The sequence below is a fragment of the Polypterus senegalus genome, chromosome 2, assembly GCF_016835505.1.
Source record: "Polypterus senegalus isolate Bchr_013 chromosome 2, ASM1683550v1, whole genome shotgun sequence".
Classification (NCBI taxonomy): domain Eukaryota; kingdom Metazoa; phylum Chordata; class Cladistia; order Polypteriformes; family Polypteridae; genus Polypterus; species Polypterus senegalus.
The window spans coordinates 149,476,540-149,491,115 of record NC_053155.1 but is presented as its reverse complement, the minus strand read 5'-3'; the positions used below and the strand labels follow the sequence as shown (position 1 = coordinate 149,491,115).

General features: G+C 34.4%; 1 protein-coding gene across 1 annotated transcript in view; it reads left to right on the top strand.

Annotated features, from left to right (window-relative positions):
* pcca (propionyl-CoA carboxylase subunit alpha) overlaps positions 1–14,576 on the top strand; it is a 644,470-nt gene that overhangs the window by 428,232 nt on the left and 201,662 nt on the right. The window contains exons 17-18 of the mRNA XM_039744810.1: positions 5,874–5,984; positions 12,992–13,094. Coding sequence (XP_039600744.1) covers positions 5,874–5,984; positions 12,992–13,094 — 214 coding nt within the window. The remainder of the gene's footprint in view (positions 1–5,873; positions 5,985–12,991; positions 13,095–14,576) is intronic.

Below are 14,576 nucleotides of genomic sequence, written 5' to 3'. Positions count from 1 at the left end.
TTGTCACATGTTTGGCATCATGTTAACACTAAAGTTCTTTATAGCAGTGTGGCATGTATCTTCTTTTCACTTTTTCATGTTGGATCATTTTCCATTCTAACTGCAGGTTAGTAGTTGCAATATGTTGTGCTGCACAGATAAACATGATCAAATATTATATATATATATATATATATATACATATATATACATATATATATATATATATATATATATATATACATATATATATATATATATATATATATATATATATATATTATATAATATAATATATTATATAATATAATATAAAGCAGGTTAAAGGTAGTCTTTGAGAAAAATAAAATTTGGTGTGGGCCTTATGAAACCTGTTTTGAATATTGATGAAACAGACCACTTCATAAAAGGTCCAGGGGTAGTTGAGTTTGACACCTCTGGTGTATAAGTAACTTGTATTATGACAATGAGTTATAGTAAATGCTCTGAATTTGAAGTGCAGATCAGAATTTTCACTGTGTTTTAATTTTTTTTTTTTAGATAACTTGGTTTAATAATATATATATAATATGGTTTTCACATATGCATTGTGCAAGCTCTTCACTTGTCTCTATTTATGCATTCTTCAGTTCAAATAAATACAATGTAGTCTTCTTAAGTGTACTTCTACTTAATAGTCCACTATATTATACAGTAATCATCAGATACTTTTAAAAAGATGTGTGTTTAAACAAATAATTTAAAACATTATGGAATATAGACATTTATGTATATGAGGTATTTTTTATTTCAATTCTGGATTCCAATTGTTGTGGGTCAGCTGCATTCTGAAATGAATTATTCTGCAGGCAGTTGATGACAATTTCAGTTAAATGCAAAACATCTGAAAATGGATTTGTCATTTGTAATGACACATCCACTGCAAGGCAGACAAAGCACCACCACGGACACCTAGAAGACAGAGAAAGTGGGAAAGATTTAGTAATGGCCAATCAAAGCAATTACTGAAATTAATTAAAAAGGAATATGTACTGCCTCAGCAGCAGCTATCACAAGAGTGTGCTGTGCTAAAATAATGAGTCTTCACCCTTGATTTTAAATGCTGAAACTGATGGGGCTCCTATTACGTTTGTAGGTAACATTACTTGCAAAGTTGATTGTTATCATTAGCTGTTCCTTTACAAATTTCAAAATATTGTGACTATGAAAAATTACTTCAATTATGTTAAATAGCAACTTTCACCGGCCCCTTCATCAAGCATCACATGCCAAAGCACTCAGAATACACTTGACAGAGACGATTGTATTGAAATTTGGTTATTTAAACTATGTGGAGAATAGTATTTGGGAAAACTAAAATAAAAACAAAAGTCCTTAATTGTTATATTTCCATGTAGTAGGAATATTTCCCAGCTTTCATACATGTTTTATTAAAAACTATAAGATAAAAATGTATATCCATTTTTAAGTCTGGTTTTGTTTCATAGTAGCAAATTTCAGCACCACTGGGGTGGGAGAAAAAGAGTCTTTTAATGATAAGGCATATGAATCATCATCACCACTTGACAGAACACATGTCTCATACAGTACTTCAGTATTCAAATATTTCCTTTTTAATGCAAATACAGTTGCTTAAATATTAAGAATTTAGCATTAGGGTAGTATTAATTAAGATCTTAAGAGCACATACATGCCCATGCTTGTATTAATTGTGTAATTATAATTTACAACTTTTCAGTTTTGCATTAGTGTATTTAGTGTGAGGCTACAGAATCAAGAATTATTTTGTCAGAATTCTGATCATGATATGTTGTCCACAATTGCAGTTTCTTTGAAATGTTGCCTCATGTACAGTTAGCCTAGCTCAGAATGCTGTGATATTTTTATTTATTGCATCATTTTTAGCATGACCACCAAACACCAAATAAGTGGTGGACTAAACCAGTTAGAATTAAGAAGAAAAGTCAGATAGAATGAGTGAACTGAAACAGAAAAACAATGCATTTCATTGATCTACAGTTCTCTTTAAGAGCTCATGTAAAAATATAAGATTCCAGCACATGAACTACAAAAGCACATTTTTTTGGAGATTGTACAATTTTGTTTAGGTGTCCTCATTTTATGTATTTACATCAAAGTAAAAAAAAAGTAAGTCAGCACAGTATTGTTTGCTGTCTCTTCATCAGCGCTTGCTATGCAGTTATAAGTGGCTACTGGTCCCTACTCTACAGAAGCCTTTATTTGCAAAATGTTACAAAATCCTTTCTTCACCACCATCATTGTTTTGATTATCAGTGTCAGTCACAAAAGGTGCCATTGTATAGACTGCTTTGTTTTCTCTGTGCCATCTCATGATCTTCTGTTGTGATTACCAGGTTATATTGTTGGAGTTGGTGGGGATTATGCTTCTTTGTTTATATAGGGAATAATTTGGCCAAACAGCAGAATGAGCATGATGCTGGACGTTTTGATCACAGTGACCCAACATTGGTTTGGTCAGTTTCAGGCTATTTGTCCATTTTAATTTAGCCACCATCCCATTCGTGTCCCAGCTTTAACTATAGATAAAGTCAGTGGAAATGGGGGAAAAAGATTAAAACAGCCAGCAAATATTCTGACCTGCTTGGCTACCATTCTAAGCAGAATGGTAGAAAAAAAGAAAAACACCTTAATCTTTGCATACTACAACTCATTACGCCCACACCTACCAGTGTATAAAAAACAAAATTGTGTATTATTTATACAAATAAATCCTGAGTTATCAATATTTTTTTTCTTTAACCCCTTCTATTGTCTTGACTTATAATGTTTTGATGCCTCCTTCTTTCCGTCATTTTTTCAGTTATTTGTTATTAAGCAGCATAATCCAGTTGAGTGGACAAAGAATGGGGCTACACATCCTCGCAGATTAGACACACTGAATGTGCAAAATCTACATAGACAGTGACCAAGCCCAGAATTCAAAATCTATTGTTCTACACCACCATTCCCCCTCTCTTACATTTATGCTATCTTTAAATTCCCAAGTGTAGCTTAATGCATCTAACCCTAACCTATGTTTAATAATGGAGAATGAGTGGATAAACGCATTAGGAACATATCATCCAGACGGGCTAAATGAAAGATAGGTAGGTAGTATTGTTTTAATTAAATTTTTTTGTTAACAGCATTTTATTTAATTTATTCAATTTCAATTAATTAGGATATTCTAGATAATTTTCTAAAGAACTAGAATAACCTAATTTGTTAATAGGGAGAGCAGAGAGCCAGCACTGTAGCAGTAATACTATTATCCCCTACCCTAAGCCTAATCTGTAATTGTTTATGAATTTTGTTTAAACACAGTACAGTAGAATATTGTGCATTTAATTTATATCAGTTATTGGATATTATCCTGCTTTTCTTCTAGGTGTTTCTGTTAACCAGTAATTATACCACTAATTCCTGACCCTCCCTAAAGGGGAAACTTTGTTTTTTTAATATCTTTGTTGATTTTAATTTAAGCAAATAACATTCCCAAAAAACAAGTCAAATTTAACAAACCAAAATTCATCCCCCACCCAAGAGAAAGAGAGGAGAGCCAACAAACATAGCTAATCTTTAAAAGCAGCAAAGAAGGATGACTATCCATTTCCCCGACATAGAAGCTTATTCTAAAATGTTATTGATTAGATATTGCCATATTGTAAAAAAAAGTTTTAAACAGTTCCTCTAAATGAGAATTATATTTTTTCCAATTAGTATAGATCATCTGTTTCCCACTTATATAAAAGGGGTGGGCTAGGATTCTTCCAGTTGAGCAAGATAAGTCTTTGTGCTAGTAGTGAGGTACAGGCAATTATAGTTGTTTGTCCTTCACTTTAAACCCATCCAGGAGTACACCAAACACAGCTATTAATGGATTAGGAGGGATTGTGTCACCAAGGTTGTCTGATAGGCATTCAAAGATTTTTGTCCAAAATGATGTTAATTTGGTGCACTCCCAAAACATGTGGCCAAGTGAGGCTGGAGCTCGATTGCAACATTCACAGGTTGAATTTTGCCCTCATTACATTTTGGACAATTTTAAACGAGATAAATGCACTCAATAAAAGATCTTAAGTTGAATGATTGAATGCCTTGTACGGATTGGAGCTAGAGTATATTCTATGTATGGCTGCCTTCATTTTCTGAAATATTAAGTGAAAGGTCTTTTCTCCACTGTATTCGGGGATCTTTGAAAGGAAGGGACTTTAAAATCGTTTTATATATTACAGCGATGCAATCTGAGTCTTCAAGACTGATCAATATTTCTTCTGGAATAGAAATAAGTGGGGAGTGAGGAAAATTAGGCAGGTTCTGTTTAACAAAGTTTCTAATTTAAAAGTAATGAAAAATTGTGTTGATAAGAAGTGAAATTTGAAGCGTAACTGTTGGCAGGATGCAAAGACTTTATCTACGTACAAATTTCTAAATATTTTAATCCTGGACATTTTCCAAACATTAAATACTGTATATGTTTGGGAGCATAGAAAAAGCTGGTTATCTTGTAAAGGTCCAACAGATAAAAGCTTCTCCATCTTAAAGTGCTTCCTATATTGGCTCTATATTATGAATGAATGAAGGGCAATTTGATTATTAGTGTATTGATGATAATTTGTATTTACTCGAGCACAAAGCAGGGAATATAAGGAAGTACTGCAAGATTTTAGTTCTGCTGCAGACCAGGCTTGTGTATATTCTTTGTGTCGATGTCCAGGACTTTATGGCCTGTATATTTGCTGTCTAATAAAAGGGGAAAAAATTATTTATTTTATAATCTCCTTATTTATTTTACAGTGTTTCCTGTACATCTTTCCTTGTAGATGATAGTAGCAAGGAGATGTGTTGCTGATTTTAAAAAAAGAAAAAAAAAATCTGTCGGAAACTCTCCCTGTATTAGTCTTTGCAGTAGCTATAAGAAGAGTGGTTAAGGCTGAATATTGCTGTTTGTTTATTATTGTTCTTTTTTAATTATTTCTGCATTGTTGTTTACCATCCTTCCATGTGTAAACTCACGTTGACATGCTAAAAACAGTTTAATTCCAATTGCCATGCTAAAACTTGAAATGACAAAGTGCTAAAAGTAAAACTTACAAATTGTTTTTGTAAAAATATATATGCAAGACTGAACAAAAGACTTAACGGAACAGAAAACAAGGAAATGGGTGACAGAATAGCCCCACAGTGACCCCTCTGGAGAACAGATTCTAAAGGAAAGGAGCGACATCACTGAGCAACAAATGAATCAGAAAAGACAAGAAGAACACGCTTTAAAATGAGGACTTCCACAAGGAACAAGAAACAGAGACAAGCTTTCCACTGAGAAATCAGTGCCTGCTTTGCAGCAGCAGTGTTACATAAACAGAAAGATGTACAGTACTTCATTACATGAAATAAAGAGTATATAGAGCAAGAAGAAAGACAAAAAAATGTGGAAATATGGGAGAAATATTTAATACCCTATGCAGACATTGGGAGAAAACATAACCCCCCCCCACACACACACACACACACACACACACACACACACACACATGATCAAACACTGGGCAAGATATTTAAAACCAGCATAAGTGTTGTGTGAGGGTGTACCACTACTGTATGCCACCCAGCAATTTGGAACAAGTTTTTTTCCTTTCAATAACTTAGCAGAAGATAGATGAGCTGAAATGAGTGATGACAATGTGTTTAAGTGTAAGAACATACTTAGCTGCAGATATTCTTCAAGTCATCACAGTTTATTTTTAATCAAAGAAATTTAAGTGTTTTGTGTATGTTATGCTATATATTACATGCAAATTGCTTAATTCAAACAAGTTTGAGTCATCAAATGTAAGTCAGTTACTTTAATTAAAATGTGTTTTTCATTTTAGGAGTGACACATAACATATCTCTGCTGAGAGAAATTCTTGTTCATCCCCGTTTTGTAAAGGGAGACATCAGTACTAAATTCCTTCCAGAAGTTTATCCAGATGGATTTAAAGGTATGGTATGATCTGTGAAGACACATTTAGGGTACAATTGGTGTATAGCATAATTGCCATTTATATATTTATTATTGGAAACAACACAAATATTTCAGTAATTTTTTGAAGAGAAACATCTTTTACTTAACAGGGCAGCTGCTGTCTAGTCTTTTGAATTTTAAAGTCAACCTTGATGATGAATCTAATAGTATTGGATTCCTGTTCTTTAGTATAATTATGTATACTTTTGAAAAGAGTGTCATGATTAGTTGCAAAAAGACAGGTAAAACTAGTAGTAGCAGCTATGCAAAAAGTGAACAATGAGCATAATCGGGGAGAGATTGTTCACAATTTAGAAAAACGTATCTTTTAACATGTGCTGTGGTTTAATTGCAGTAGATTCAAACAGACAGTTTCTGGTCAAATGCTTTAACTGTATGTTTATACGTTTTAGTTACAAAGGTCTGTTTACATCTTAAGTTGGAGAATGGAATAGTCTGAGGCTGGTGTCCGTAGTACACATGCAACTCCTGAGAGATAGAGCTTCATCCTTGCATATCCCTGCATAATGATGGAAACTTCATCAGTTCACACAATATTTGAGAAGAGGCATAAGCAGGAAGTCAGCCTGTCAGGAGAAAGAAACTCATTGACTTTGAGAAAAGTTACAGGAGAGCAATTGACAAGGGAAGGAGAATTTCTTGGAATTCCAATTGAAACTAAGCAATGGTATAGATAGAGGTAATTGGAAAGTATAAATCTAAGGTTGATAGAAAGACATTTAATTATGTAAGTTTTAGAGCAAATTAGTTGTCTAATTTCAGGGAGTGGGTCTTGATTATAGTTTTTAATATGACCCATAGGTACTGCTTTCGACTCACATTGTAGAAATACCTTGACTTGAATATGATAAACACTGGCCTGTGATATCTCTGTGGACTAAGAGGCCAGATGATATCTCTTAATCAACTTTGAGACTTGTACTTCTAAAGTTGATCGGTTTATAGGCTTAAGAAAATTTGGGAGCAATCTCTTTTGCCCTGTGTTGACCAAATCAGTGATGTGATATAATGTAAAATTGTGCAGGTTGTCGTCTTTCTCCGCTGTTGAGGAAGGGGAAGTTGTTGCGAGAGTACATTAGGATAACTGGATACCTACTGGTGTCAATCCGAAAACCAGCATCTATCTAGGGACGAGGCTTCATTTAAAGATTTTTGCAATTGAAACCAGTAACTTTTCAGTTCTGGTCAAGCTAGAGAAGTTGTTTTATGGTCCACCATGAAAACTGTCTCTGAATTCCTCTGTTCACAAATGTAAGCACTTTTTAAAAGAGTTGGAACCCTTGGATTCAAATGTGTCCTTAAGGTATTTAATAAAGTTTAATTAAATAAGGAATTTGGTGGAGTTTTTTGTTTCCTACTAGTATGTCAAGTGTTAGTCATTTCCAAAGTTAAGCATGAAATTCTAAAGTGTTTGAAGTAGGTAGTTAAGACATAAAGCCATAGGTAAGGATTTCTTTGCATTATCACCAGAATAAAGATGTGATAGACATTAGTTAATGTAAATCTTGGTCTTTCCCTGATTAATGTCCATAGTTTCCCAGATAGTGTAGACCAGGGGTTTTGAACTCCGGTCCTGGAGGGCCGCAGTGGGTGCAGGTTTTCATTCTAACCATCTCCTTTGTTAGTGATCAGTTTTTGCTGCTAATTAACTGATTTTGCCTTTGTTTTAATTGACATGACTCAGACCCCTTAGTTGTTTCTTTTTCCTTAATTAGGAGCCAAACAATAATGAGACACAAAACAAGCCACCACATGACCAGCTCACATGTGCCCATCACACAATAGCTGAAAATAAAGAAAGGTGAAAGTCTCAGTAAAACAGAAAATCAACAGTTCTGGAAATGTCTGCTGTGGCAGAATGAAAGCAGCAACAAGTTATGGAATTAAATGACGGGTTTAATTAACAGCAAGAATCGGCATCTCATTAAGAAACTGGTTTGAGTGAAATTGGTTGGAGTTTGAATCCCCAGTTTAATTGGTCATCTATTAGTTCGTTTCATGTCTCATACCAGTTTGGTTGTCATTTAATGAAGAAAAGAATCAATTCAGGGGACTGAAGCCTTAAAAACAGGGCTAAAGAAAAGAAGTTAATTATCAGTGAAAACTGGTCATTTACTACAAAAAGGGTTAGAATCAAAACCTGTTGCCACTGCGGCCCTCCAGGGCTGGAGTTCGACACCCCTGGTGTAGACTTCGGCTACATTGCAGGTAGTTTAAAAAAAAAAAAAAATCAGTTTTGGGTTATTATTTAGTAATTTAGTGTAAGGGCAATGCACAAAACCATTGTTTACATTGTTTGGTGCAGATTTAAGCTAGACTAACACATTAAAGTGCTTAATGCCAAAAATGAAAGCATGATGAAGTTGCTATTATAATAAAAGTTTTGCTGGCCGAACTAAAAGCTGAAGCTGGAAAGGAACCAAATTTTAAGTTAAAGTGGGAATAAAAACAGTACAGCTCTCACATTGAGCAACTGTGTTTGCAATATGCATATGTACTGTAGTCAAAGGTGGAGTGACAAATACACAATCCAGAATGAACCGACATTTGATTATTACTTTAAAAAACTTAAAGGCTCCAGCTATAACACAAAGATAAGATGTTTAAACCATGTTTAGGGTTCTTCATCCCAGTACTGTAGCATTTGATGCAGATATATCTGTTGCAACAGACTAATATTTCCATCGTGTCTAATGGGTGTTCTGAGCCTTTCTCAGAATCACAGGTTGAGCTATGTAACTTAGGCACTGTGTTTCACAGGCAGTACTTCACAGAACACATAGACAGACATAGACATAGACAGTTTCAGAGGAAAGGGATACTACCTTTATCGTAACATTTGCAGGAGTTAAAGGAAAGCTCCTTATAATCTAAAAAAGTGCTTAAATAAAGTACTTTGGGGAAGAAATAAAATTGTATTGTGATTGGTAGATTGATGCGTAGACTTGCATTAGGAGCAGGAACATACTTGAGGGGTGTTTCGAAAGTTTATGTAGTCAAAATATTGTATTAAAATAAAATAGAGTTTACGGTTGCAGCAGGTTTCAGTGATTCATCTAAACCTTTACATTTATCTGATATAGACCTGACTTACATTTGCTATGATATGTCTCATTTTAAAGACTGTCAAGGTTTTCCCTATAACAGAATAGTGTAATTATTTGAATCTTACTCAAACTGGTTTTGTAAAATATATGAGAGTGAGTGAACCATTTCAGCTCTGTGGCAATTTAGATCAGATGCTGATTAGTTAGTTAGTTGCAGAAGCATCTTGTACTAAGTTGCACCTCAATGAAATGCTAAATTTAAATTTATAATTACATCCAGTGTATAAACATTACAGTCATGGCACCTGTAATGATAACTTCTTTATGAATTATACACTGAACTTTTGTGCAGACATTGTTGAAAATGTGAACATTAACTGCCAAGACAGACAGTGCATCACAAAGATTCATATAATATGGAAATGAAGCATAAAATATAATAATTACATTCTGTTATGCCTTTCTTTACATTGGTAGAATAACAAGTACTTTGTTGTTCATGTTGTAATGGTCATCTGACATGTCTATCACATGCCAAGTAAGGAACATTAATAAAATATTTTAATAACTCTCACCAGAGCTACAGTATTCACCTCCTTTCATCCTTATATAGAGATTTATTGATCTGTGAGTTAGTGTTTTTTTTTTTTTTTTGCTTTGTTTTGTTTTTTGAGAAGAAGCACACCCGTAAAATCACATGATTGTGTAAAAAAACAAAAAAAACAAACAGCAAATACGAAATACCATTACTCCAAAACATCACTCTGCAAAACAGAAAAATAATATATGTTCAAAATACAACAACTAAAACAAAATGGTCAACTCAATAAAAGGGCACAATCCCAAAAAAAAAAATATATATATAAACTGCTCAAAAAAATTAAAGGAACACTTTGAAAACACATCAGATCTCAATGGGAAAAAGAAATCCTCCTGGATATCTATACTGATATAGACTGGGTAATGTGTTAGGAATGAAAGGATGCCACATCGTTTGATGGAAATTAAAATGATCAACCTACAGAGCCCTGAATTCAAAGACGCCCCAAAAATCAGAGTGAAAAAATTATGTGGCAGGCTAGTCCATTTTGCCAAAATTTAATTGCAGCAACTCAAAATTGTACGCAGCACTTTGTATGGCCCCTGTGTTCTTGTATACATGCCTGACAACATCGGTGCATGCTTCTAATGAGATGACAGATGGTGTTGTGGGGGATCTCCTCCCAGATCTGGACCAGGACATCACTGAGCTCCTGGACAGTCTGAGGTGCAACCTGGTGGCATTGGATGGACCAAAACATAATGTCCCAGAGGTGTTCTATTGGATTTAGGTCAGGAAAGTGTGGTGGCCAGTCAATGGTATCAATTCCTTCATCCTCCAGGAACTGCCTGCATACTCTCACCACATGAGGCCAGCAATTGTCGTGCACCAGGAGCCACTGTACCAGCATAGGGTCTGACAATGGGTCCAAGGATTTCATCCTGATACCTAATGGCAGCCAAGGTGCCTTTGTCAAGCCTGTAGCGGTCTGTGTGACCCTCCATGGATATGCCTCCCCAGAAAATCATTAACCCACCACCAAACTGCTCATGCTGAATGATGTTACAGGCAGCATAATGTTCTCCATGGCTTCTCCAGACCCTTTCACTTCTGACACGTGCTCAGGGTGAACCTGCTCTCATCTGTAAAAAGCACAGGGCACCAGTGGTGCATCTGCCAATTCTGGTATTCTATGGCGAATGCCAATCGAGCTGCATGCTGCTGGGCAGTGAGCTCAGGGCCCATTAGAGGACATGGGGCCCTTGGGTCACCCTCATGAAGTCTTTCTGGTTGTTTGGTCAGAGACATTCACAGCAGTGGCCTGCTGGAGGTCATTTTGTAGGGCTCTGGCAGTGCTCATCCTGTTCCTCCTTGCCCAAAGGAGCAGATACTGGTCCTGCTGATGGGTTATGGACCTTCTATGGCCCTCTCCAGCTCTCCTAGAGTAACTGCTTGTCTCCTAGAATCTCCTCCATGCCCTTGAGACTGTGCAGGGAGACACAGCAAACCTTCTGGCAATGACACGTATTGATGTGCCATCCTGGAGAAGTTGGACTACCTGTGCAACCTCTGTAGGGTCCAGGTATCGCCTCATGCTACCAGTAGTGACACTGACTGTAGCCAAATGCAAAACTAGTGAAGAAACAGTCAGAAAAGATGAGGAGGGAAAAATGTCAGTGGCCTCCACCTGTTAAACCATTCCTGTTTTGGGGGTCATCTCATTGTTGCCCTCTAGTGCATCTGTTGTTAATTTCATTAACACCACAGCAGCTGAAACTGATTAACAACCCTCTGCTACTTAACTGACCAGATTAATATCCCATAAGTTTCATTGACTTTATGCTATACTCTGATTAAAAAGTGTTCCTTTAATTCTTTTGAGCAGTATGTATATATATATATATATATATATATATATATATATATATATATATATATATATATATATATATATATATATATATATAATATATCTAAAAAGAGTTATGATGAAATTAGGCAGGAACATTATGCACAATGAATAGTAAGAGTTACTGATCTGTTACAAATTTTTAAAATTTAATGCCTTACCAAATCATAACTTGTAGGTTGCTAACCAGATACGAAAGACTTGTACCATTTTTCCCCAGCTATTCCTGCAACGACTACTAGCAGTAATGCCCATGTGTTGATTAAAAATCCTTATTTTGAATCTGTGTTTTAATATATTGACAGCTTTCAGTTAGTTTACAGATCAAGTAGAATTAGTGTCATCCCAGTAGGAAGTTTTGTTGTAACTTCTTAAAATAAAATTAAAAAGTGCTGAATAAATTAATCAGGGGAATTTGTAAATTTTGTGGGGTTTTTTTTATATTTTATTGAAGACATTTCAAAAAATATCTTATGTGAAAAATATAGATACACTAATTCCCTAGATTTTTTTAAATTAAAAATGTATTTTTTTAAAGTTATTCAACTGCTAGGGAACTTTTTAAGGATAAAATGCATCTTTATTGTAAAAACTAATTTTAAAAAATATTTTTTAGTGACCATTTTCCAATTGTAAATATGTCATTTCATCTGTTAATTCATGAAGAAGTTGACTTTTAAAACTAAATTATAAGTTTAATTCATCCAAGGGTTTTGCATTATCCTTCTTCACTGACCCATGGAGGCAAAGACAAAGCTAATTCTAATAAATACTGTGTTTTTTTACCTATGAATTCCTTCCAGTAGTTACTGTTTATCATTTCCCATTGCATACAGTGTAAGGAGTTCCATCTTGTACTTTAATTTTGAAGTTATATTAAAAATATATATATATATTTTTATCTTATGTATTTGTTGTTTTTGGATTTTTTCTTCATTGCATGTATTATTAAATTAGTATTATGTACAAAGAAATATTATCTTTTACTTATAATATTTGTACATTTTAATAATGTGGAAATTATATATTATATAATATCTATTATAAAATATATATATTTATAAATACATACAGTACATGTAACATTATTTCCCATAGCTGTTCATTGGATTGACAGTATTTTTTGGGCCTTCTTACTCATCATCTGCTTTGAATGAGCTACTTTAAAATTGATTTCAATATCATGATATAAAGGAATAAATAACTAGAAAAGAAATTTTTACAGAACATAAAAAATACTATATTTAAACTCGAACAGGTGAATGACTTTTTTTAGCCACTGGCAGATCAAAGATTGATTTTGTAATTAATGCTGTGCAATAGTAATAAGAAAAAAACTAAATTAGATAATGTTAAAATTTGTAAATATACACCATATAATAAAATCTGCGACTGACAGTTACTCTGGCTATAAATCATTGTTTGTTTTTTAATTTTTTTTGTTTGTGTCTGTTTTTGTTCAACAGGCCATCAGCTATCTGATAATGGAAGAAGGGAGCTTTTAGCGACTGCAGCTTGCTTATATGTTGCATTACAGCTGAGATCAAGGAGATTCCTTGGAAATCAAAGGTAAGTTGAGAACAAGATTTATTAATTAGTATTATTGGTAAGCATTTTTTCATTTACTTCCACGATATGTTTTTTATAAAGTTGTTTGATTCATTGCTTGTTAGTTTATTTCTCTTGCTAAAATGTTCATCTTGAAAGCAGACATGACAGGGTACATTGAACTTAATTGTGCTTGTATCTGGTAGAAACTCTTCCACTGTATGTACTTTTAAAATCTCTGGCAAGCTACATGCATAGTATCTAATTACTGTTATCTGTCCATTGCATTGATATGCATCTCTTTGTAACTGAATGCGTATAGAAATGGTATGTTTTATTTACATATTTTTCTTAAGTAAATTGGAATCTGAGGCATAAAATACTGACATTATTAATAACAGTGCATTCTGTTCAACAATGTCATAGTGGGTAATACTGCTACCTTGCAGTAAGGAGACTGGAGTTTCCACCTATGATGGAGTTTACATATTCTCCTTGTGTCCGCAAAGGTTTCCTCCCACAGTCCAAAGTCATGCAGGTTAGGTGAACCGATATTGCTAAATTGGCCTCTGTGTGTAGGAGTGCAAGTGTGTGCACCCTGTCCAGGTGTTGTTCTGCTGTAGAGAGGGTTGTATGATCTTTCACTTAAGTAATTATCAGTTTTACCTTTGGAAAAGCTGGTAATTATTTAAAACCATCAACAAGATCCCCCCACTAAGGAACTCTAAGTTATATGTTGGTTGAGTCAGTGATCTCTGTTTCACTTCCCGGCTAGGATGCCAGAAATATGAAAATATCTGTACAATTTATAAACAAGGTGTACAAATCAGCTAAGTCTACATTAACAATTTAGATCTAGATAGATACAGTAGATAGACAGATATTGACAAAAAAATAGCAAACAACAGAAAACATAAAATTATGATAGCTTAGTTGACTTTTTCTCTCCAACAGAAAAATATTAAGAAGGACATAAACAGATTTCTGCACCCCTTTTCAATAGTGCATCACACCAGATGGTGTGTTACATGCTGATGTGAATGCATCTCGCATTTTTTCTTTGTTTTAACAATAATAAGATCTTTCTGCAAGCTCTGTCATTTTCTGTTTGAAAGCATGCGGGGTGAGCTGTCCTGAATTGTTTGTTTCCATTCCCTCCCCAGTTCCTTACCATTGAATTAGATAGGCAACGAGAGACTGGAGGTGGGATCGTCTTCCAGTCCTGTCTTGATGGGTGGTAGATAATCTCCTTGCGATTAGAATTTTTTTTTCCTTATGCTATGCATGATTAAGGAACTCTGCAGGCCATTAATACAACCGGAAAGCTTAGCTTGTGTTATACACTCGAACAGCTTTAGCATCGACTGTGTATAGTCTCCTTTGGTTTTGTTATTGCCTTTATGTGTTAGAGATTTAGGTTTACCTCTTGAAGGAGCTTATTTTCCCTGTTGTTTTAGGGATTTTTTTTTTATCTCATTGAGCTTAGTTTTGAAAGTAAATGGC